At 42.8% G+C, this 22,063-nt stretch overlaps 2 protein-coding genes across 2 annotated transcripts; one reads left to right on the top strand and one right to left on the bottom strand.

Annotated features, from left to right (window-relative positions):
• Positions 1–3,739: 3,739 nt before the first annotated feature.
• chst3a (carbohydrate (chondroitin 6) sulfotransferase 3a) lies at positions 3,740–6,260 on the bottom strand. The gene is made up of 3 exons (XM_068741484.1): positions 6,181–6,260; positions 4,784–5,338; positions 3,740–4,436 (listed from the first exon to the last, which is right to left on the bottom strand). The coding sequence occupies exons 1-3, from the start codon at positions 6,258–6,260 to the stop codon at positions 3,740–3,742; spliced, it is 1,332 nt and encodes a 443-aa protein (XP_068597585.1).
• A 5,087-nt stretch (positions 6,261–11,347) lies between these two features.
• Positions 11,348–20,303, top strand: cdhr1a (cadherin-related family member 1a). The gene is made up of 17 exons (XM_068741452.1): positions 11,348–11,426; positions 12,035–12,130; positions 12,484–12,629; positions 12,748–12,798; positions 12,899–12,988; positions 13,181–13,267; positions 13,866–13,982; positions 14,237–14,380; positions 15,059–15,137; positions 15,220–15,320; positions 15,452–15,655; positions 15,957–16,109; positions 16,234–16,398; positions 17,216–17,283; positions 17,861–18,089; positions 18,165–18,422; positions 19,746–20,303. The coding sequence occupies exons 1-17, from the start codon at positions 11,348–11,350 to the stop codon at positions 20,301–20,303; spliced, it is 2,625 nt and encodes an 874-aa protein (XP_068597553.1).
• Positions 20,304–22,063: the final 1,760 nt, after the last annotated feature.

Below are 22,063 nucleotides of genomic sequence, written 5' to 3'. Positions count from 1 at the left end.
GTTCGGCTCTGTTTACCCTGGTTTCTGGAGGCTTCTTAAATCTTTAGCAGCCACCTCTTCCTCGAAGGCTTCTTGCATATTTGCATGCGTGCATGTGGTTTAAAGGTGCTGAAGTGAACAGAGTGTCCCATGGTGGCAGTGGGGTGGGGTGATGTATGGGATGGGATAAGCTACAGGCAAAACACACACACTGCAACAGGAAAATGGTGAGAGTTAATAGAATAAAAATTGCTCATTCATGATCGAAACCAATCACAAAAGTTTTTTATTCTTTTAGCTGTACTTTAAAGGGTGCATGAATATTGCTCTGCTTGCTTGCGTAATGATCAAGTGCTGTTGCCCCGAGCAACGGACGATGTCATTCTGCCCCGATGAGACACGTTCTGCTGTCACAGGGACTTCCTTAAACGTGTTTCCAGAATCAATAAATCAATCACACGATTCACATTTGAATGCTAGTTTGATTTCATTTTAGTAGAGCTGTTTGGAAGTAAATCACAAAACACTGCCTTCTTCTTACCATCGTCTGACGATGTTTCTGTCAGTGTCCGGGCCTCTGTGGTGATGTTCACATGGAGGCTGCTGAACCCATTGATGCCATTCTCAGGTACTGATGCCTATTCTGGTGCCGGATCCCACCAGCTGTCCTGCTCCATGCCGAAATACATCCTCCTCTTGGCCGTCCAAAGCACCCGTCCGAGCTGGCCTCTCCTTCCATGGGCCTGATTGTGCAGTTGGGTCATCAAAGGTGGACCTGGATCCCACGCTGCTTTGGGTTTTGGATTCAGTCTTTTTCTCGATCATAATTTACTTTTAATTATTCCCTCTTTTTGTTTCTCTATATATAAGCTTCAAGCAATTCTCGCCACCGCCGCCACAAATCTTTCCGGAAAAGGCTCTCCGGGTCAGGCTAGCAATGGGAAATCAGTGGATTGTGCATTTCCTGGATCCTTTAAGCAGCAGGTGAAGCTATCTGTCCAGTAGAAAACGCTGCATATGTCAGAAAGTTGAGGTAGCTGCAGCATATCAAAAAAGAATCAGCAAACCTTTTCACCGTGAAGTACAATCGTGTTTTGACAACAGCATGGCTAGTTGTGTTTAATGCCATAAAGTGAGTGAAGGGATTTCTTGCAAGGGGTCAAATTAATGACTTTTTGCAACAGCCGCAGCCACAAAGACACTATTGTCCTCTTCTAGTATTTTGTTTTTCTTTCCTTCATTAGCCTCCGGTGCCTTTTCACACACGCCAGCCTCACAGAAATCAAACTATGACAAAACTCTCCTTTGGACTGCAGAACTTTGAAAAACATACTTTTTAGTTTCTCTCTTTGTTATTCTAATCTGAATATGGAGCATCAGTTTGATGGCTCAATTTCTTCGTCTGATGATTATATAACTACTCGGTACATCTGTGATGATAGTGTCTGCATAATGCAGCGCTGATGTCAGACATTTGGTTCTCTATTCATGAAGTAAGGGTGTTCCTTCTGCATGCTTTTACAGTGATGGTCACCGACTCTCTTCCTACGCCCTCATGTTCACTCTGAGTATGAGTCACAAATGAGCCGAGACGCACGACGAAGAAATTTGAGCAGGAGTTTGACTTTGATAGAACTATTGGTTTATTTTTCTCAGCTGTTCTACAGCTGTCAGTATCGTCACTTTGTTCGGCCACAATAACATCAGTGTGGTCGGACTGAATGTCAGCTGCTTCTTGGCTGGCGTAAGAAGACAATAAGTTATAAAGCTGCACCTCTGGTTGGTGCTCCTGCATGTTCCCGGGATCCGCTAACATCATCATCGGCCATGGTTTCCGTTTTTTGCGGGACAGTGACAGCTGCTACGTTGCTTTGAGAATATTCTGCCTCTATCTAGGGTAAAATTAGCTTTAGAAACAGCTGTGAACTCTAAAGTACTTTCTCCGCCTCTCAGCTGGGGCATGAAATTGAAAGAAAGAATGCAGACTTGAATGGGCTCCCTGTTTGAGTCCCCCCCCCTGTATTACCATCCCTTTTTTGGATCCCTCGCAAAAGCATGCATATGGGTGTGACGCTAGAAGCAACAGAGAAAATCCATGCCATCTTCATATCTGTGCTTTAAAAGGCAGAAATATTTGTTGTGAAATTTGAATCATATATTGTCGCATTTCAGAGCTAGAGGAGCGTAACAAGTTATTTCACTCTTGACAATGAGGCACACACTCAGGTCAGCTTATAAAACCACTTTACACTATAACAAACTCGTACAGGCCAAGTCATTTAACGGGATTTCATACTGTTCAAAATCCTTAATTAATTAAATTACCATTGCATTTAGGAACGTTCCGATGTTACAGCTTTATTCATGCTCGGGGAAAAAAAAAAGAAAATCTCAGGTCTGGCAGAAGCATATTTTCACATAAAAATAATCTGATTTAATAAAAATAATTTTAATCACTTCAACATTTACCTGTGTTACATAATTTGTACTTTAGCCATGAGTTGTCTCTGCAACAAAATGTGAAAATATAAAGTTTTTGGTACATTTTACTGCACCATTTTCACGCTGCCTACACTCATTATTTTGATATACGTGGTATTTCACAGAATTCCTTAAATAATTCAGTAGTAACTCGTTGAACCAAGCAACAACTACTTGTAATGCGTTAATATTTATACTTAAAAACAGAACAGTAAGATCAGCGCTCTGCTAAATGCTCAGCTGATGCATATCCGATTCCAGGTGCAGCAGTTTCAGGGCTGCCTTCTGCAAGACGGACACAATGCTGCCATTGAACTAGAGTAACAGTGAAGGCCTTTATGGAGCATCAAGCCAATAGAGCAGCACCTGGGTCCTGCTTAAAGTGGCAGTGAAGCTACATCATAGGTGCGTCTGATGTAATAGACGTAACATGCACACAGCTCACAAAGAGGAACTTTTAATAGGTATACATTTAGGTTTTAAAATCTCTAGCGATCTTTGAATACGGATTTCTGTTTGTATCTCCATTGATGACATCATCAGCACAGAGGTCACTTTGGTAAAACGGTGAAGTTAAGGATGAGCACACATGTAGGTGTCTCGAGTGTTTCTGTTAGAGCTTCTACGACTTATTCCACTACATTGATGATACATGGTAACGACTCCTGAACCACATTAATAGAGAGTGTCTTTAAATAGAATTTGGTTGAATGCATGGAATAATGTTTTTTCTGATATAAAGATGAAGACGTAACAAAATGCAATGCACTTTCCCGTCACCTGAGTCGGCTGCGGCTCATTGAAACGAATATTTTCCGTCTTGTCTAGTGCAGATCTATAAACCAGGATGAAAAGGCAGAATACATTTTAGCACATTCAGGCAATAGCAGAAATAAACTGCTTATCCCTGAAAATCTAAAACATTAAAACATCTCAATGTAATGTTATATACCGGTAATGAGCTCTGAAAAACCAGGCTTGACATCCATACCGTTTTCATTTGAAATGCAATGCAGAGTTTAACAAAGTTTAAATATCAGGCTTCTCAGTTTAAACAGTTTGCAAATAAATACTTTGTGGAGAAGCTCCCCGCCGTCACGAGGCAAATAACTGGTGCGTATGAATGCTTTTTGCATGGCCCAAGTCTTTGCTCGTAACTGGATGTGTGTCTTTTATTTAACTTTGCTTCCCAGGTTTGGTCTGTGCAGCAATAGTCTCTCCCGGGTCTGACCCATTGTGTGCAGCGTGCTGCAGATTCACAGCTACGTTTCCGACATCGCTAATAAAATGGTTTCTCCTCAAGCAAGCTGACGGACTTATTGGTTAGCGTCTTCTCATCATTCACAAATCTGTACCCAAACAGCTTCATAGTGGGTCCACACACTCTCTGCACGACCTGAGCAATTGTAAATGGAATGCTAAACCTCCATTTCTCTGCCTGCTCCGACGAATTCTTCTGCGTGGAGTAAACCCCGCTAGCTTTTCTAGTGGTCTGTGTGTTTTTCAGAATCCACCTCCTCGCTTGAGGGCTAAACGGTATCCCCGTGAACCTGTACATCTCTTCCGCCTTCTCCATGGGATAGCGAGCTATATCCTCGTAACGCACCAGCATGTAGCGGTTCCGCAGCCAACGAGGCCGGCTCAGTCCCACCTCTGCAGACATCCTAATGTGATCACAGTTTCCTTTGAGTCTCGTCACCTCCTCATCATCTTCAGGCACCTGGCCATCCTGAGCCCAGGCCTTCCATGTCTGGTACTGTGAGGAAAAAGCTACCATGCGGGATGCTAAAATGGCCCGTGGATCTCGGACCAGCTGGATCACTCTCACATCCAGGCGAAGATCCTCCAGCAAAGGCTGCAGCGTGTCCAGCTTTCTCACACGGACAGTCTTAATGGCGTGGTGTCGTTTGGAAAGGCAGGATTCAGATGCAAGCGTCAGGTTCAGGGGCCCACAGGGACGGGTCTTACAGTGATACCTAAAACAAGAGTGGAGCAGTTATTCTAAACAGCCTTCAAAGAGTTGCAAAGTGAGACTAATTTTAAGTCTCCATGGTTTCAGATTAAGTTGATAATTTCCTTCGGAGAGTCGGAACCGCTATCGGACCTACAAAGTTCACAAGAAACTGAATCGGCAGTTCTCCACATAAACTTGATCTAAGGCTTTATCTTTGAAATGAGATTGAAGGTAAAGATACAGTTTAACCAGGACCTAAGGGCATTTGGTAAAAACACAGTCAGGTTCAGTGTTGGGTCCTTTACTTGCATGCAACCAACATTGCATTGCTTGACCAACAACACCGTCAGTCAGGAGAGTTTACCATACCTCTCAAAGACATCTTTGATTACAGGAGTGCAGACGGGTTCTTCACAGAGCGACAAACTAGACTCTCGACGAAAAAGAGCCGGGGTAACGTGGCTCTGAGGCTGGGGAGAGATGAACTTCTCCAGAGGAGAGAAATTACACAAGAAGAGCCCCTTGAGGACATCCCGGTAGATCTCTGCCATCACCGTCCCGTTGTTTGCCTCCGTTTCCATGGTCAGCATGCGCTCGACGTGCCACAAAGGCTCAAAGAGGTAGAACATGTTCCCACCATGCTGGTTAAAGAATTCCCCCACGAACGAGGAACCCGTCCGTGTAGTGGCCACGAGTAATATGTGCTTGCGTCCATCGTTGTTGCTGTATGGCCGCGAGTCCTCTGGTCCTTCATCCTTTTGCTCCTCTTCAGAGAGACTCGAGTAGTTCCCCGTCGCACCAGAGGGTTCGGACAGTAGTACTTTGAGGAATGTGTGGGAGCCATTGTGCGTTGTGTTTCTGTAATCCAGCGGAGTGGGAGGAGTCAGCTGTGGGGTCTGTCTCTGGATCAGCTTATTAGAGACCCTGACGAGATACAGAGCATCGATTAATAAACACCAACTGACCACAGATGAAAGAGTGTAAATAATTTGTTCGTAGAGTTGCAGAGTCTTTAATGATCACAGACTTTTTCAATGTAGAGGGAAGCAGTTGGCCTGGCTCTTTCAGAATAAAAGTTCTCTCCTATGAGTGAGGATGAATTAACAGCATCTCTACACCTGCTTCCAATACTTCAGTTTAGACTGCCGGCCGTAACTCTGTGCATTCATTCCTAACGGGTCGCGGGTCGTGCCGGAGCCTATCCCAGCTGTCTACAGGCGAGATACTCCCTGGACAAGCTGCCAGTTCTTTGCAGGGCTACACACACAGGTAGATAATCATTTACGCACACACTCACACCTATGGACAATTTAGCGTAACCAATTCACCTATTTTGCATGTTTTCGGTGGAGGGAGGAAGCCGGAGGAAGCCGGAGGGAACCCACGCAGACATGAGAACATGCAAATTCCTCACAGAAAAGCCACAAGTCAGATTCAAACCTGTGACCTTCTTGCTGTGAGGGAACAGCGCTTACCACTGCGCCACCATGCTGCAAATCTAACTGCAGATTAACGCATTTCTTAATATTGGCATAGTATGGATGCTGAGGTAGAAACTAGACACAGCAGCAAAGATTCGCAATGCTGAGTGGCACTTCTTCCATCTTGCCTTTTTAACAGGTTATTGAGGTAACTTCTTCCCTGATATATTTCACAGAAAGGCAGGATGAGCAAAGTGTAAGGTTGTGTCTCAACAAAGAGTTGGGCGGTTTCAGCTGCAATTTCCCAAGAGTATTAAGCATTTTCTGTGGTTTTAGCTTTCTTACCTTGATAAGATGTTGCTTTCTTTCTCGATGATGACCAGAGCCACGATACAGATGAAGACAATTGCGTATTTGGTTTTCATTCTTGAGCCTGAGCTTTGTGATTGGTCATCTAGGGTCTAGTGTTGGTAAGGGTGCGTCATGCAGAGGTTAAAGCTTCATTCTGTAATCAGAGAGGCACTTCAGTAAAGACAATCAGCACCACATTATGCCAAACTAATGCTATTCCTGCCTGGATTATAATGACTCAGTACGTGCATCATAAGCGTGATGAAACTAGGCTTGGTATTTGATGAGATGTTTCGGGCTGTTTAAGGATTCTGCCATTTAGCCCCAGAAAAATGACAATTAATCGCATCAACCATTTAAATAGTGTTAAATCATTTGTATAATAAAAAAAACAGAGCAAACATCTACTTAGTTGAGTTCATGATTTCATGAATAAGAATAAATAAAGTTGAGATGTTAAAAATATGATGTGTTGTGATGCAATGAGGTCACCCTAGAAGAACTGAGCAATCGTATTGATGTTTCATAGGCATTCATAACGTTTAGAATTAAAGAACCAGAATGGAGAACTGTTGAGAACTTGGGACTTCATCAAGGTAGGTGAAGATATAACCTTTAAACCGGCCCTACTAAAAAGTGTAGAGAACGGATAAATACGGGAAACCACCGTTAACCGTTAAACGTGTTTGCCCCGTTTCTCGGAATCACAGCAGCGGACAGTGCTGCTTCTAGCGGAGGGGGGTCAGTGATGAAGAACACCGATGAGGGAGGGGGTTCATGTAAACAAGGCTCATGTTCAACGCCGGGGGAACGCCTCCACATGGCACACAGTCGGTCCTCGGCGCCCCGGCCTCTTTAACTCAATAGACGAGTCTGTTGCTGCACACAGCTTTATTCAGAGCTGCAGGCCTCAGCTTGTCGACAGCCAAGCGATCTGCGCATAAAGAACGCGCAAGTCAGAACCCGGCTGTGTTGAAAGATGGCTTAATTAGCTGTTGTCATTATAGCTGCTTGGGAGTGTTGCGTTCACTGCCATTTTTTCCAGGCAGTGGGAATCCTACCACATTTATACAACAAAATATTATGACTTTGACACAGAAGTTCATTTTAAACACATTTCTGAATATATTCTCCGCGGCCTCAGATACAGAGCGCGAATAACTTCTACAAAGAAACCGTTTCCAAGCCGACGTGGAGCGATTGTTGGCTCTGTTAGTAAATATCGCCCAATTATCAGAGCTTACTCCTCTGTAGCTGTCAAACTGTCAGGCCCTGAGCACTTGCCCTGAGCACTTTTTACATATTCAAGAGCCACTGGAGCGTTGGGCAAATCGGACCGCTCAGGCAGAAATGCACATCAGCCTGTTTATCATCTCACTACAAATGGCCTTAATGGCTGCCTCAGAGCGTGGAAGCATGCAGCATCTCTGGAAGACGCTGAACGCGGAATTCTGGCTGCAGGCTTAGCCGTTCATCCAGCGACACAAGTAATTAACTCGAGGTGGCAAATATTTAAAAAAAGCTAATTTAATTTGTCTGGGTGTCTTTTTTTTTTTATTTCCATGCCACTGTGATAGAGCTCCGTTTAGACACCCTTTGTGCCGTTTGTAAAGAAAGCAAACGACCCCCCCTCTGTTTGTGTGTGAGTGGTGTCCGTTTAATACTACAGCAGTATTTGGGAGGGGAGAGAATTCAATTCATCCCCGCTACTGAACCAGAGGGAGAGAATAAATCTGCATACTATTAACGCCTGGAGCGCCGTGATAAAGACATGATGCTTTCAATGACTCAAAATCAAATCGGGGGGGGGGGGACTGAACGGATTACTGATTAAAGAGGGTACATGGCACACAAAGCACTTTACGCAGGCATCATTCATAACCGCACAACACGAGGCAACACCTCAACAGTGATGGAATCGGTGCGATAGATTAACGGCGCTCATTACGCATCGCGTGTACCCCCCCACGGCAGGGTAGATGTTTCCCAGCGCCACCGCGCGCCGGTGGATCCGAAAACGCGCGACGCGCAGATGTTCCGGTCGGCGTGACCAACCTTTGGCTGGTCTCTCGCGAAGCGTCCGTGGCTCTGTGAGGGGAGGGGGGGGCAGCGTCTCCTTGCCGCAGCCTGCTGCATTGTCCCGGACGAGGGGCAGGCTGCTTCACCGTGTCCTCGGACGCGGGTCCCGCCGCGCCTCCGCCGGATGAACGGGAGGCAGCGAGGAGGACGCGGAGACGCCGCGCTCCAACATTACGCGACTGTTCAAACACGAAGCAGAGCGGATGTTAGTTTGGTGTCAGAATGCTGCTGGTTCAAAACTTGGTCTCTGACTTTCCCCACGTGCTGGATCCCACAGCGCAGCAGACCCCCTCCCTGCGTGGGACGAGCCGCAAGGTCACGTGACACCTAAAATACCTACCTGACCCCCCCCACACACACACACACACCTTGTTTGGACAGGTTATTGCCCATCCCACGGTGAACACCACCTTTTTTTTAAAGAAACTAAACATTTATTTGTAGATTTCTTGTCATAATATTGTTGTTTATTTATTTATTTATGTCTGACTCACTTTCTGACTTGGTCTTCTCTAAAGAATCATCGGGATGCAGTTAGTTCTACTACAGTTGATCTGCACACATATATGTTCATGTTAATAAAACAGCTGTTGTTGAGATGCAGACTGCTCGCTAAATATCAATGAATGACAAATTAGAAAAGCATTCGGGGAGCGCAGACCTCCGCCAAGCACCTCAGTCTCACCGAAAATAATGGCCCTACATTTATTCTATATATCTATATTTTTAGATTACTTTCATGAAAACAAAGCTTTAGCAACTGGATTCACATTGATATCATTATTGGTTTAGAGGTTATTCACAAAAAACACACTTTCAGTAAGGGAGGATTCTTCTGGATTTAGATCCAGAGCTTTTGAAGATGCAACAAATCTGTTTGTCCTCTACAAATTCCGCAGCTTCTTGGCAAAGGACGCTTTTAAAGAGAACTACATGCAGGACGTCCAGATGTTTCAGGTTTTGCTCGTTTTTTTCCACCTCTGTTTTTCACCACTTGGAGGCAGCAGTGTAAGAGGATGCAAAGCAACAGCTCAGGATCTGATCCCTCGCTGGTCAACGATGTTTGATGCAGTTTAAATTGCAAATAGCATATCAAGTTTCTCATATTTCATAGACACTTGGATGGGAAAAACAAAGAGCAAAAAAGTAATCCTTCGATTTGGTTTCACATGCATGTTGTCATTTGGATTTATTGTAACTGTATAGTGTTATGTGTTTTGGTTTGAGGTATCAGCACCAATGTGTTCCTTCACCGTCTTATCTATAATAAACACGAAGCTGCTGAGGGTCATTTCAGCCAATGATTGTCCCTGCAGATGTAGAATGTCACATCTTTCATGGTTTTGGGGGAATTCTTGTTTTTGTATAAATTCTGCTTGCACTCTGAGATGTTTTTGAAATGAAAAGGTTGTTAACCTACAGCAGACTCGACATGGAGAGATTAACGGGCTGACCTAGTTTTACTGTGGACCTGGACGAGATGCAAACCTCTGCCCTTGGCAAACCACACTCCAGATTATTAATAATAATCCAAAATGGCAGAGCAGACTTGGGTATCTTGACAGGTGCTGCAAATATTCACACTGATTATATTTTCAGTGTACACCCTGAAAATAGTCTCTCTGTTACGGAATATAATCTATATTTTATGTAGAATAAAATATTCTTAGAATATTTCTGACACTTCTGCTAATCAATGGGCACATTTTCAGTAGTTTTGGAGTTCTTACAAATGTTCCAAAATGTTCTTGATATCTTTGTGATAATCTATTATTTGATAGATGAACTAATTTGACTTTTAGCTCTTTTTGTTGGCATTGCTTCATCTTTGCTGCTCCTGATTCATTGAACTCTTCCTGTTTTCGTCCGCACGCTAAAGCCTCTAAGGATCCTTTATCCTTTTAAAGCATGATTGTGACACGGGCCGTCTGCTTACAGCATGTTTTAATACATTTTACAGTTACGTCAGTGGCTGATTTGAGCTCATACAAATATTTTAGGAAATGGCCCCTGAACGAAGAGGTTGGCATGTGCTGCTGTGCCTGAAGGCACGAGATTAGAAACTAAGACGATGAGCAGTGGAGCTTTTATCCGTATGATTTATTTTTATTTTTAATGCAGTGATCCATGTGTGTACACTTGTACATATAAGCTTCAGTGACGGGTTTTTACTGTAGAAAAGTACGCACTGACACACATATGAAGGTTTAAACGTTGGTCAGGTTTGCTATTACAGATGATGATGGATCATCTGCAAGCAAACTCATGCAATGCTCGTTGCACACAATGTGCTCATCATTTGATTGCGTGCATGGCTGCTTGCATGGAGTTTGGCATTTGATGCCTGATGGAGCCTGTGGAACCTCAGACAGGCTCTGTGCATTACAAGATGAAGGGAGATTAGAACACAGTGGGTTAATCTTTAGGCCGGCCACCTGCCAGGACGGTGAGAATTAAAGCTGACCACAGCATAAAATGTAACCTGACAGGTGAGCTTGTTTTGAAGGAGCAACATGTGAAAGTGATGTCTTTTATCCTTCAAAGACCAAATGAATGATTGACACCCCCCCCCCCCCCCCCCCCCCACCCCCCCCCCACCCCCCCCCCTCCCACACACACACACACACACACACACACACACAAATTGCATTTTTGACTGCATTATTATTTCCAAAGGAATGGTATAATATTAAAATTATATCGCTAATAATTTTGCAGTATCTGCATCCTGAGACTGAATTAATCTTGACTATTTATACCTCAGAAAATAAATGTATATTTATTATTTAATTCTCACAAATAAAAGTTGTCGATCTACTTAAATAACAAAAATGTAGTGACAGGGTGAAATATTCCCATCCATCACGTGTAAAGTTCTGTCCAGCCTGCAGACAGTTGCATCCCTGTGGATTGGTGCTCGGGCCCGGTTGGACTGAAGGGGCCCGGCAGTAGCTCTTAAGTTGTGTCATTGGATTATCATGTGAGCACCTGCCTTCAGCCGTCTGCCATCACCCACAAACACCTTCGGAGCTGCTTCTCATGTGCAGGACTCTCCACGGAGCCGTGTTCATGGTGCACCTTCATGACTTCACGCTTTAGGATGAAGAATGTGAAGATATTTTATTTACCACTGGTTTTTGTGTTTGTTCACACCTGCTTCGGTAAGTTCCATTTTTTCGGTTCCCTGCTTACAATTAACTTTGTGCCCAATCAGATGGCTTGTTTTTTTGGTATGTGGAAGTGTTGGATTGGTGCTTTATTTACCCTCTAATTTAATGTCATGTTGTATTCAATTCATTCATGTTTTTTTTACAGCCCTGGTTAGTTCCTCCTGAAGTTTACGCCATGAGCCACATAAATTATTTTACAATTATTTTGGTGTTAATGGAAATGTGAAATTAACCCAGGCCTAAAAAGAAATGCACATTTTTAACTGTGATATTATGAATGCAAGCATTATTTCCACATCGACTGATCTCATGTCTATGTTTAGAGGTGGTATTTTAAGAGGTTGACGTAACTAACCTTTAATCCCACTACAGTTAGAGGTTTCAGGTAAAGCAGGGAGTGTTTGTATGTCCACATTGGTATACATTAATAATATTTAATCAGCGAAACAGCAATATCTCTATAATATTTTGCAAGGGTCATAAAAGACTCTCTAAGGGTTTTTTTTATAGAGTTTGTGTATTATTGTTTTTACGATTTAAGGTGAATGAAATAAAAAGATTTTGAGCATTCAACAATGGTTTTACGTCATTGCTCTCAGCACAAGCGGACTTTGCCCCCTACTTCTACGACAATGGGCCGTACAGCCACAACGGGAACCTGGCACTGTTCAGCCTTTCAGAGGACACAGCTGTCGGTGAGATGGACCTCCGTCACGCAGAACATTCAGTGTGGGCACCTAATAAGCTGTCGCAACAACTAATCAAGAAGATGCCATCTTTCGGTTGCCAAAGTTATAGTTAAATACCATTTGATAGATGAGCAGATGTCGTGGGCTCGCACTAACCTTCTCATATACTGTACCACCTGTTGAGTAGAGCAACAGATTCCTGGCTGTGAATCTGTCATTTTACACCTTCAGTCAGGATGCTTATCGTGCTGTTCCCACTGAGTCGTAGTCTCTTCTGTTAAATAAGATAGGCATTCACTCTTCCAAATGTGTTTGAGTCAGTCGAAAGAAGAGACTGATTCCTGATGTCTTTCTTTTAGGTACACAGATATATCGTCTCAATGGCTCAGACCCCGAGGGCCAGGAGGTGAGGTACGGTCTTTCATTTGAGCCAGGCTCCAAGGAATACTTCAGGGTTGACCCCGTCTCTGGAAACATCACATTAGTGGACCAGCTTGACAGAGAGGTAAGCCAAAGAAGGCCTCAGAGTTAGAAGGAAATGGCCAATGTGAATTCTATGAAACATTTCACATGGAATTTGTTTTTTCATCATCAATGCTTAAACTGTTTTCACTTGTTCTCAGAAACAAGATTCCATTGGCGTCTTTGTCAGCATCACTGATGGGAAAAGCAGGGTATAAACACCTAGTTTAATGTGGGACTGTGTTTGCAAGTGTTGCACCTTAACATGAAGCAGCGTGTTTCATGTTTAAGACGAATCTCTTGCCCTTATAGGTTGTGGAAAGAGTCACGGTATTTGTAATGGATGCAAACGATGAAAGGCCTGAATTCCAAAACATGCCTGCAGTCATAAATGTAGTAGAGGTAAGTTTAAATGTGACGTTTGCTTTGTGAACCTTTGAAATTTGAATTCATATGGAAACCTCAGTCTCACATCATGCAAAAAGGACAGTGCATTACCATAAATGCATGAAAATAAACAAATGCTGCATCATTTCTTCCTTCCTTTCTTCACCTGGATTGTGTTTTTTTTTTTGTTGTTGTTGCACATTTCAGACGACTGAATCTGGCAGCAGCATCTACAAAGTGGAGACAGTGGACCGGGACACAGGCTCAGGTGGCTCGGTTACCTACTACCTCCAGGTATCACCCTGCAGTGAGACAATTTGAACATTGCATGTGACACAAAAGCAGAAAACATTTTTTTAAACCTCCCTCTAATAGAGTTCTAACTAAATTCTGCAGTGCAAGTAATGCGATGTGCTGATAACAAGTTCAACACCTGCTACATTTATTAATACTCATGTATGTAACGAGAATGGGGATTAAACCACAATTACATTTGTGTCAGGTACTCCAAAGCTTAGAAAGCTGCTTTGGGTGGGGGGGGGGTGAGTTGCGGTGGTGAGGGGGGGTCTATGTTAGCTTGCACTTTGGAATATTAGGCCCAAAGAACAGCTGGTCTTGGGTGCAAGGGAGTAAGGCAGTGCACATCTGGACCCAGTAGCTTTCACCTGCCCGCCCCGTCCTTGAGCATGCAGGCTCTGTGGATCCAGATGGACTGATTCTGATAGACACCATGCAAACTGTGGCACAATTCAAGAGGCACTGAGTATTTTTTTTATGCTGTCTACCGATTGCATATCGCGATATCTCACGTGTGTGGTTGTAAATGGGACTTTAGAGTTTTATTCACGCGACCTTAAACGCGATTAACAGCCAGCTGTTTTCTCCATCACAGAATCCTCGGCCTGCTCTCTTTGCCGTCGACAGACACAGTGGTGTCCTTCGTATTAAAGCTGGGGAAATGTTGGACTTTGAGAAAACGAAGACACACTTCGTCACCGTCATTGCCAAGGTAACGGATATGTCAGAATGCACTGAATGTCACAGCCCATGGACTGTTTGACTTTCAGGATGTGCTTTCGTGTCTAGAAATGCAGCGACGCACAAAAAAACAGGGACTGCTAACAAGCACACATGTATCAGAAACATCATTTGACAGATCTCAAGATCACGCAAAACATATTTGTGTTAAAAACACTGAATGAAAGTTGAAAAATAAAAAAATTTGATTGGACTGCTGCTTATCAACTTTGTCTCCTGTTCCAGGATGGCGGTGGAAATTTCAATGGCAAGGAGCAGTTCATGTCATCGTCCGCCACCCTGACAGTCAACGTTGTAGATGCGCAGGACACGTCCCCATCTTTTATTGGGACGCCGTATTTTGGTTATGTTTATGAAGTGTCAGAGCCGGTGAGTATGTAACTGTGGTTTTGTGCTTGATCTAATTAACGCTGCTTGTGTTATGATAAATAATACATTTACAGAACTTCACTGAATTTTCACAGCATAGCAAGAGACAAGCAAACGACACAGTTGATTTGTCCATTCACAGTCCCAAAAAAGTATAAATAAATATATATATATTCAATTAAAGTGCCCAGAGCAGCATTATTTCTTATCACACAACAAATGATTGCTGACATTTATAGTGATGCCGTCACTGCCCGTGTTCGCAGCTTTAATCACGGGAGGTAAACGCAGTTACAAAATGTCACCGCAGCATCACAGGACAGATTGCCTGGTCTCGCTCTCATCCAAATGACGTAGTTATGGCAGTGACATTTTAAAATTTGATGACAGATTTGTGGTTTGTTCTGATGAGCTGTGCACCAGCCACAGGATGACGCACTCGAAATTCCTCCTAATGTCTGCTGTTGTGTTGGAAATTATCAGTTTTTTTTGAAAATATGATGCAGGAAAAAAAGATTATTTAAATAGATGTTTAAGAAAAAGTATATTTTGCAGTGGATAAATGCAAATATTCAAAGTATATTTTACAGCCAGATGGCAAAATCAGATTTACCTTCAATGTTCACAAATAATCATTCATTAACTATTGGTTTAACAGCAGGTGATCTTTTCCTACAGGGATCTGAAATATTCACTGTTGTAGCCAAAGACGGTGACCTGGGAAATCCCAATCCCATCATTTATTCCTTTGATGGTGGTAAGAAATTCCATAAAAGAAAATCAGAATAATTTTTAGCATAAAGCCAAAATGTTCCTATAGTTCTGTTCTACTTTGCCAGGTGACGATGGAGTTTTCCACGTCAATGAAACAAGTGGCTGTATCACCCTACAAATACTCCCCGTCCACCTGAAGAGAGAGATATTTAACATCCAAGTCAGGGTAAGTTCTGGTCCATTCCTCTGCTTTGTTCAACTGAAAAAAAGGCACATTTATTTCCCCTCCTCATTGCAAAGTTTATTAAAGAACTGATCGATATGGGCTGATGGGTTTAAATGTTACCCCCCTCCCAGGCATCAGAAGTAAGTCCTGAAGGCCGACTCATGGACTACGGGGTAACCACGGTGGTGATCCGTGTGGTGGACCTTAATAATAACCCGCCTACTTTCTACGGAGAGCATGGCCCCCAGACCATGTTTGAGTTGACCATGTGTGAGCATCCACCGGAGGGAGAGATACTGCGGGGACTGAAAATCACAGTCAATGACTCTGATCAGGTGGGGCCAACGATTGATCCTCGTCTGATCTTGATTTGGAAAAAATGAGAAAAGCTGCTCTTTACAGTGACCTTTGAAGCCATTAACATCATGTTCACGCTGGTCTCTTGCCTTCTATATCCATGACATGTTTACAGGTCTTCCATTGTCAGAGATATATTTGTATTGCATTGAAAGTCAGCATAAGTGACGATTTATGCCGTGGATCCATGTCTGTAACAAGATTAGATTACTAAATAAAAACATTAATGTGCTCACTAATAAGATAATCTGAATGTGTGATCTGTGTTTGGTTTTGTAGGGTGCAAATGCCAAATTCAATCTGAAACTGATTGGCCCAGGGAGGATGCTGAGAGTCGTCCCTCAGACTGTTCTCAACGAGGCCCAAGTCACAATCTTAGTCGAGGATTCTGCATCCATGGACTATGAGAAATACCATTTTCTTAGATACAAGGTTAAACCACGATGCATCACCGTGAAGAAGAAATGGACTCAAAATCAAAAATGTAGAAATGTTCTAAATAGATGCTCGGGTTTCCGCTAACATTATGCTTTATGTCTTTATTTATACCTTTTAGCTGCTTGCTATCGAGGTTGACACGCCTGAAAGATTCAGTGCCACTGCAGACGTTGTCATTCATCTCCTTGACACCAATGACAACTCTCCCAAATTCTCCTCGGATTACTACATCTCCAGAATTCCAGAGAACTCACCCGGTGGCTCCAATGTGGTGTCAGTCACAGTAAGCACGCTGTCATCCTGTCTAAAAATACACGCCATCACCGTCGTACGTCACTCTGAGCTGAACACGAGCGCTGATTTGTACAAAAACCCCAGAGAGCCGTTAATTCTTTAAATGTAGACTTTTTGGGCAGCAGGGGGATAATACATGAAAACATGTAGATAAAAGCCAGGGGAGGTAAGCTGCCAGATGGCTATCACTTTCATCTCGTTGTGTAACATCAAAGTCCCAGATTTTTCTCTGAAGCCTGATAGTACAAGGCAGATAGATAGATAGATGGATGGATGGATGCTCAGAGCAGCAGGGACGATTGCTAATAAATCCTGCCCCTGCATGAACACCACAGAGGCTCATTTTCTTGATCCCAGACAATTTCAATCAGATAAAAGAGCAGCCACTGAGTGACCTTGGACAAATGGAGACAGCAAACAGACATCTCTGCAGCAGCCAGCTGAGATTGGCTCACTCCCACGCCGATGATGACGCTCATATGACATCAAAAATCTGTCTTTTTATAGCTGACCCCTGCTCAGATTTATTCGGTTTACAGAGTTCATGCGGCCGACAAATCTCTTTTTCTCTTTCCTCCAAAGACATGCTATCAAATCTGGCACATTTTCAGGGTTTTTAAGCATATTATGGAGGAAAGTAAGAAGAAATCTGACTTTAACCAAACATTATGCAAGGAAAAGGGGGAGATAAGTCATAGTAATGCAGTGAGAGAAAGAGGAATTAAGGACCACCCTGTGAAAATGATAATCAACCGCCCAGATGTATGCAACAACCACACCACAACATGTGTTCTGTCTGTCTGCAGGCTACAGACCCAGACTCAGGACCGTGGGGTGAAGTGAAATACTCCATCTACGGATCAGGGGTTGACTTGTGAGTATAAGAATGTAACTTATGTGGTTTTAACCAGGGACATTTGTTCCAAAGGAAATGAATGAGCATATAATATATGCTTGTTTTAAATAACTAACTTAATAGCTCACATTGGAGCAGAGTTCTCTAATGCATGTAGGTATCACGGCGCCTTCGGGGATTTCCTGTTATTTACTTTGAACTCCTTTTTTATTAGAAATCCAGGAGAAACATTTCTGTTGCGTCTGTGCTAAAAACGTTTTTTGTCTTGTGTCTCAGTCCAGATTTTTAACTCAGACTCAAGATGTGATGTTGCATGATACTCTCGGAGTTCAGCAACAAGTCGAGGATAGAGGTTTATTGATACTTGCATAGCCAAAGCCTTTTGGAAACTGTCTTGCTTCAGACTATTCCAAAATTCCTGTTTTACAATAGCCTTCAACATGGACAGGCTCATGCAGTCCTGCCCTTTGCCTTGTTTCCCTCCATCTTAGTTAATCCTTTAATGGGATTGGAGGAGAAAATAGACTGTTTGTTTCTGACTACCTTCACTGTGAAGTCGCTATAGGCTAGCATAAGATCATGTCACCATTTACAGGTTTTTGATCCAGCCTACAACTGGGATCATCTACACCCAGCCGTGGGCAAGCCTGGATGCAGAAGTGAGATCCAAGTATAACTTCTATGTGAAGGCAGAGGACACAGAGGGGAAGTACAGCCTAGCCGAGGTCTTTGTAACTGTCCTGGACCTGAACGACCACCCCCCTGCGTTCAATGACAACTTTCTTGAAACCACTATGGTGATCGGAGCACCAGTGAAAATAGAGGTATGTGTCCTACTCATACTGTAAACAGCCTACCACCCAATTCTGTTTTAACCAAATGCATCTCCTTTGGCGCAGGCTGTAGACGCCGACGCCGAAATACCCAACAATGTTATCGAATACACCATCATGAAAGCTGAGCCAGACAACAACATCTTTGACATCGATGCTGACACGGGGGAGATTGTGCTCAAGTCCTACATCAAGTCGATGGCCATCATTCAAAACATCACCAAGCAGGCCGACTGCACCTGGTCCCTGGTGGTGCAGGCCCGGGACCAGGGCCAGCCATCCTTCAGCACCACTGCAGTCATCAAGATCGACATCGCTGAGGCGGTAAGCAGGAGCAAATATGCTCATGTTTTTATTCAACAGTATTTTACATTGAGTAAAAATAAATGTAAATGTTTTGGTCTTATAGAAAATTCTGTTTCTGCTGAGGTGGGATATTCTGTTAGAATACTATGAATGCCCAATCTGACACTGCCTACCGATGCCTACTAACAAGATGTATGCAGGGATGCCGTTTTTCTGCAGCCTAAACCATTACAGTTGTGTGCTTAAGTAAGAATTATTATTATGCATTTGTAATCCTAAAACTATCTCACACGAATGCAATTGTCATGTTTTCAGATCAAGTCCAGATTTGTCTCATACTTCTTGGGCCTAAGAAAACGTCCCGGGGCAGTGTTTGGGATTTGTTTGACTGTTGTCACCTTCGCCATTTCACTGACAATCTTCATTTCAACTCTTATATACTGGAACTCTGTGAAAAGGTCCCGTATAAAAGCTCAGGGCAAGATCAGAAAGATTACAAGGAGACCTGTGCCATAGTGGGAGCTTGCCGTGAGATCATCAACACAGCAGAACTGTTTTCAGTCAGTGGTACCAGGAACTTGTAATATAACACCTTCAAGGGATTTTGTGGTATAGGACAAAGTTGTGTCTGTAAAAGAGTACAGGAGAACAATAATACTCAATAATACTAATCAATTATTCATATTTTTTTTGTTTTCACATAAATTCAGATATCTAGATGCAGTTCCAACCTCTCTGATCTTGTCTTGAAGAAATTAAACAATATCCAACTAGAAAAGCACTCAGCGAGCGCAGGCCTCCGCCAAGCAGCTCATTTCCCTGCTAATTAGATTTACACCGTCCACATGGTGATCTGGATCATCGCCAAAAGGTTCTAAATTAAACCAACCATGAAATGTAAAAGGGAATCGGAGTTGATGTGCATTTTTAACTGATTTAACTGAATGTTAAGAAGACACTTTGCATGCGAGTGCACATCGGACCACTTTATGGCTGTGATTTACATCGGTCAATAATCAACCAAATCCAGGATCCCTTCTGGATCGTCATCTGCTCCTGGTAATATTCCCAACATTTCCTGAAAATGTCATCAATCCATCCTTAAGTTTTTGAGATATCTTACTAACTAACAGACAGACAGACAGATAAACGGCGGCAAAAACATAACCTCCTTGGCGGTGGTAGATGCCATTATCTTACAAGATGTTTTAGGCCAAATGATGAATGCTTGCAGTACTACAGTATATACAGTACACAGGAGAGTCATGAAAAGTAACTTGTTGTGTGACGGACTATGACTTCAGTCCCTTGGATGTGAATTCTCCCTGTGCTCTTTTACAGACCCGAATCAATGGGGGGCCTTTGGGATCATTTTTGATGCAGAGTAGAAACAAGCCTTTGCAAATCCTCGGGATGCTTGCTGGTGTCATTAGTCTCATGGTCGTTGTCACGGTCTTCATCTCCACTGCAATATTCATGCGCAACAAAAAGTCCAACAGGATTTTGCCGATCCGCCGCATCAGGAGGAGGAAGCAGAAAGCCTGGAACTTCCAAAACCCCTTCAAGAAACCTGAAAATCCCGGCGAAAAATTCCAAGTGGAGGAGGAAGAACAGGAGCAGAACATCACTGTCGAGAATGTCAACTATAACAACAATGTCAATAATGTTGTCAGACAGTGGCCTCCACCTCCACCACCTTGTGCCCCATGTCTGCCCCCTCCACTGCCTGCCTACTTCCCAGGACAGAGGCAGTGGGCGGTACCCACCGTCTCAGCAACAGTGGCAACAGTCAAACCCAAAAAGAAGCCAGGCATAAACAGACAGGACACTATGAACAGAGCAATGGTTTCAGAGCTGAAGATGAGACTGGAGCAGAAGAGGATGCTGAAGCATCACTAGTGCTGCACAAAACAAAGTCAGCTTGAGGTCCCGGAGCATTTGTTGCAGCGGCTGTCACAAAGGTGGATGTTCAAATGTGCACTCCCTCACACATGGTATTTTCCTTTTGTCCTTTGCACAGATGGGAAAATGGAATTGAAAACATCCACATATCATGTACCGGTAGTTAATTTGATGATGAAGATCTTGGATCTTAAGTTGCAGTTGTTTTGATGATTTATGTTTCTAAGGTTAAGGATGAACTTTTGAAACACAATCAATAGTGCTTCTTCTGTGCTTGTGTGTGTGTTTTGGGGCGGGGGGGTATTTCAAAGATTAAAACACACTGTTACAGCTCAAATATTAATTAATTCCTCCTTTATCGATGATGTCATTTTCATATGTTTCATTATTTACAGTAGATCATGATTGTTTGTTTCTGAGCCATTTTTTAAAGTCCACATTTTGAACCATTTGTTGACACATTAGTGGCTTAAAGTTTTTCACTTCTCTCTCGGGAATGAAGTCTACAGTTTTCAAAAAGCGAGTCTGATTGTTTGGGATGCAGCCAATCTTCTTACAGGAGATCAGTCTGAAGGAGGGGAAGCAAAGTGATCACATTAGGAAGACCTGCTGGGCAGGTGGAAAACACTGTTGAAGGTCACAATGTGTTTCTTTTCTGATCTAAAAGACCATTTCATCTGTTTACTATTGTATGTGGTGGTTTCTATTGGTGTGATTTAAAAAAAAGAAGAGGCTAAAAAAAACCTCTTGAGATTTTACAAGCAATAAAAGATAATTTGGAATTTGAACAGTGGTGGAAGAAATATTTATATAAAAAAAATAATGTCAAAAAAACAAATTCTATTTTTACCCTGCTGAAAGTACAGAAGTGTAAAAAAGCAGAGTTACCCAGAGTTGTATTGTTACACTATGAATTACTTGATTACAGGTGCAATACTCTGTCAACACTACCTCATTTTTCCAAATTAGGTAACTGTTTTGTGTTCTTTTAGATAATTTAATCTATAATGGTAATGGAGTTATTTCAGATTTAAGTCCCCGTCCCTGGCTGCAGGTATGAAGGACAGACCGCCAGTGGGACACTGTGGCCAATCTGGTCACAATCAGGCAGCTGCGACTATTCAGGATTAGAAATTAATAACTTCTTAACTAATAATGATATTAATGTGAATCGAATTGCTAAAGGTTTATTTTCAATCGGTGGAAGTCGCCGCTCTCCGAGTGCTTTTCTAGTTAGTTAGTTATTTTTAGGAAAAGCTCTCCAGATGTTCTGCAAATATGTAATATATTATCCCAATACAAACCCCATTCCTCTCCTGAGCTCTAATATCAATGTGAGCACCACCAATTACGAAGTTACACCGAACCACTCGCTGGGTATTTGTGTAGACATCATGACGAAACATGCACATTATTTCAAAGTTACATAAAACATTACATTTGCAGATTAAACCTCAATAATCCAAGAACCAACTTGTTTATTTTTGTGCAATATTGCATCCATGGCTAAAAACCAGATTGAAGCAAAAAGATGTGTGTGGCAGGCGTAGCACTTTCTACCGCCTCATCTGGCACGTTTCACAGGGTTGTGATGACGCAGAGTGAGCTCTGGGGATAAAATAGAAACTGCCCCCCCTCAGATTATATCTGACATACATGTTGGAGGCTTTTTCATGAATATGCCACATTTTGCAGGGCAATCCTTTAACAAGGATACTTAAATATACCAGAATAAAATTTTAGTTTAAAATCATTAC

Source organism: Brachionichthys hirsutus, chromosome 7, assembly GCF_040956055.1.
Source record: "Brachionichthys hirsutus isolate HB-005 chromosome 7, CSIRO-AGI_Bhir_v1, whole genome shotgun sequence".
Classification (NCBI taxonomy): Eukaryota; Metazoa; Chordata; class Actinopteri; order Lophiiformes; family Brachionichthyidae; genus Brachionichthys; species Brachionichthys hirsutus.
Note: the sequence above shows the minus strand (reverse complement) of the source record. Positions and strands in the feature narration are given on the sequence as shown.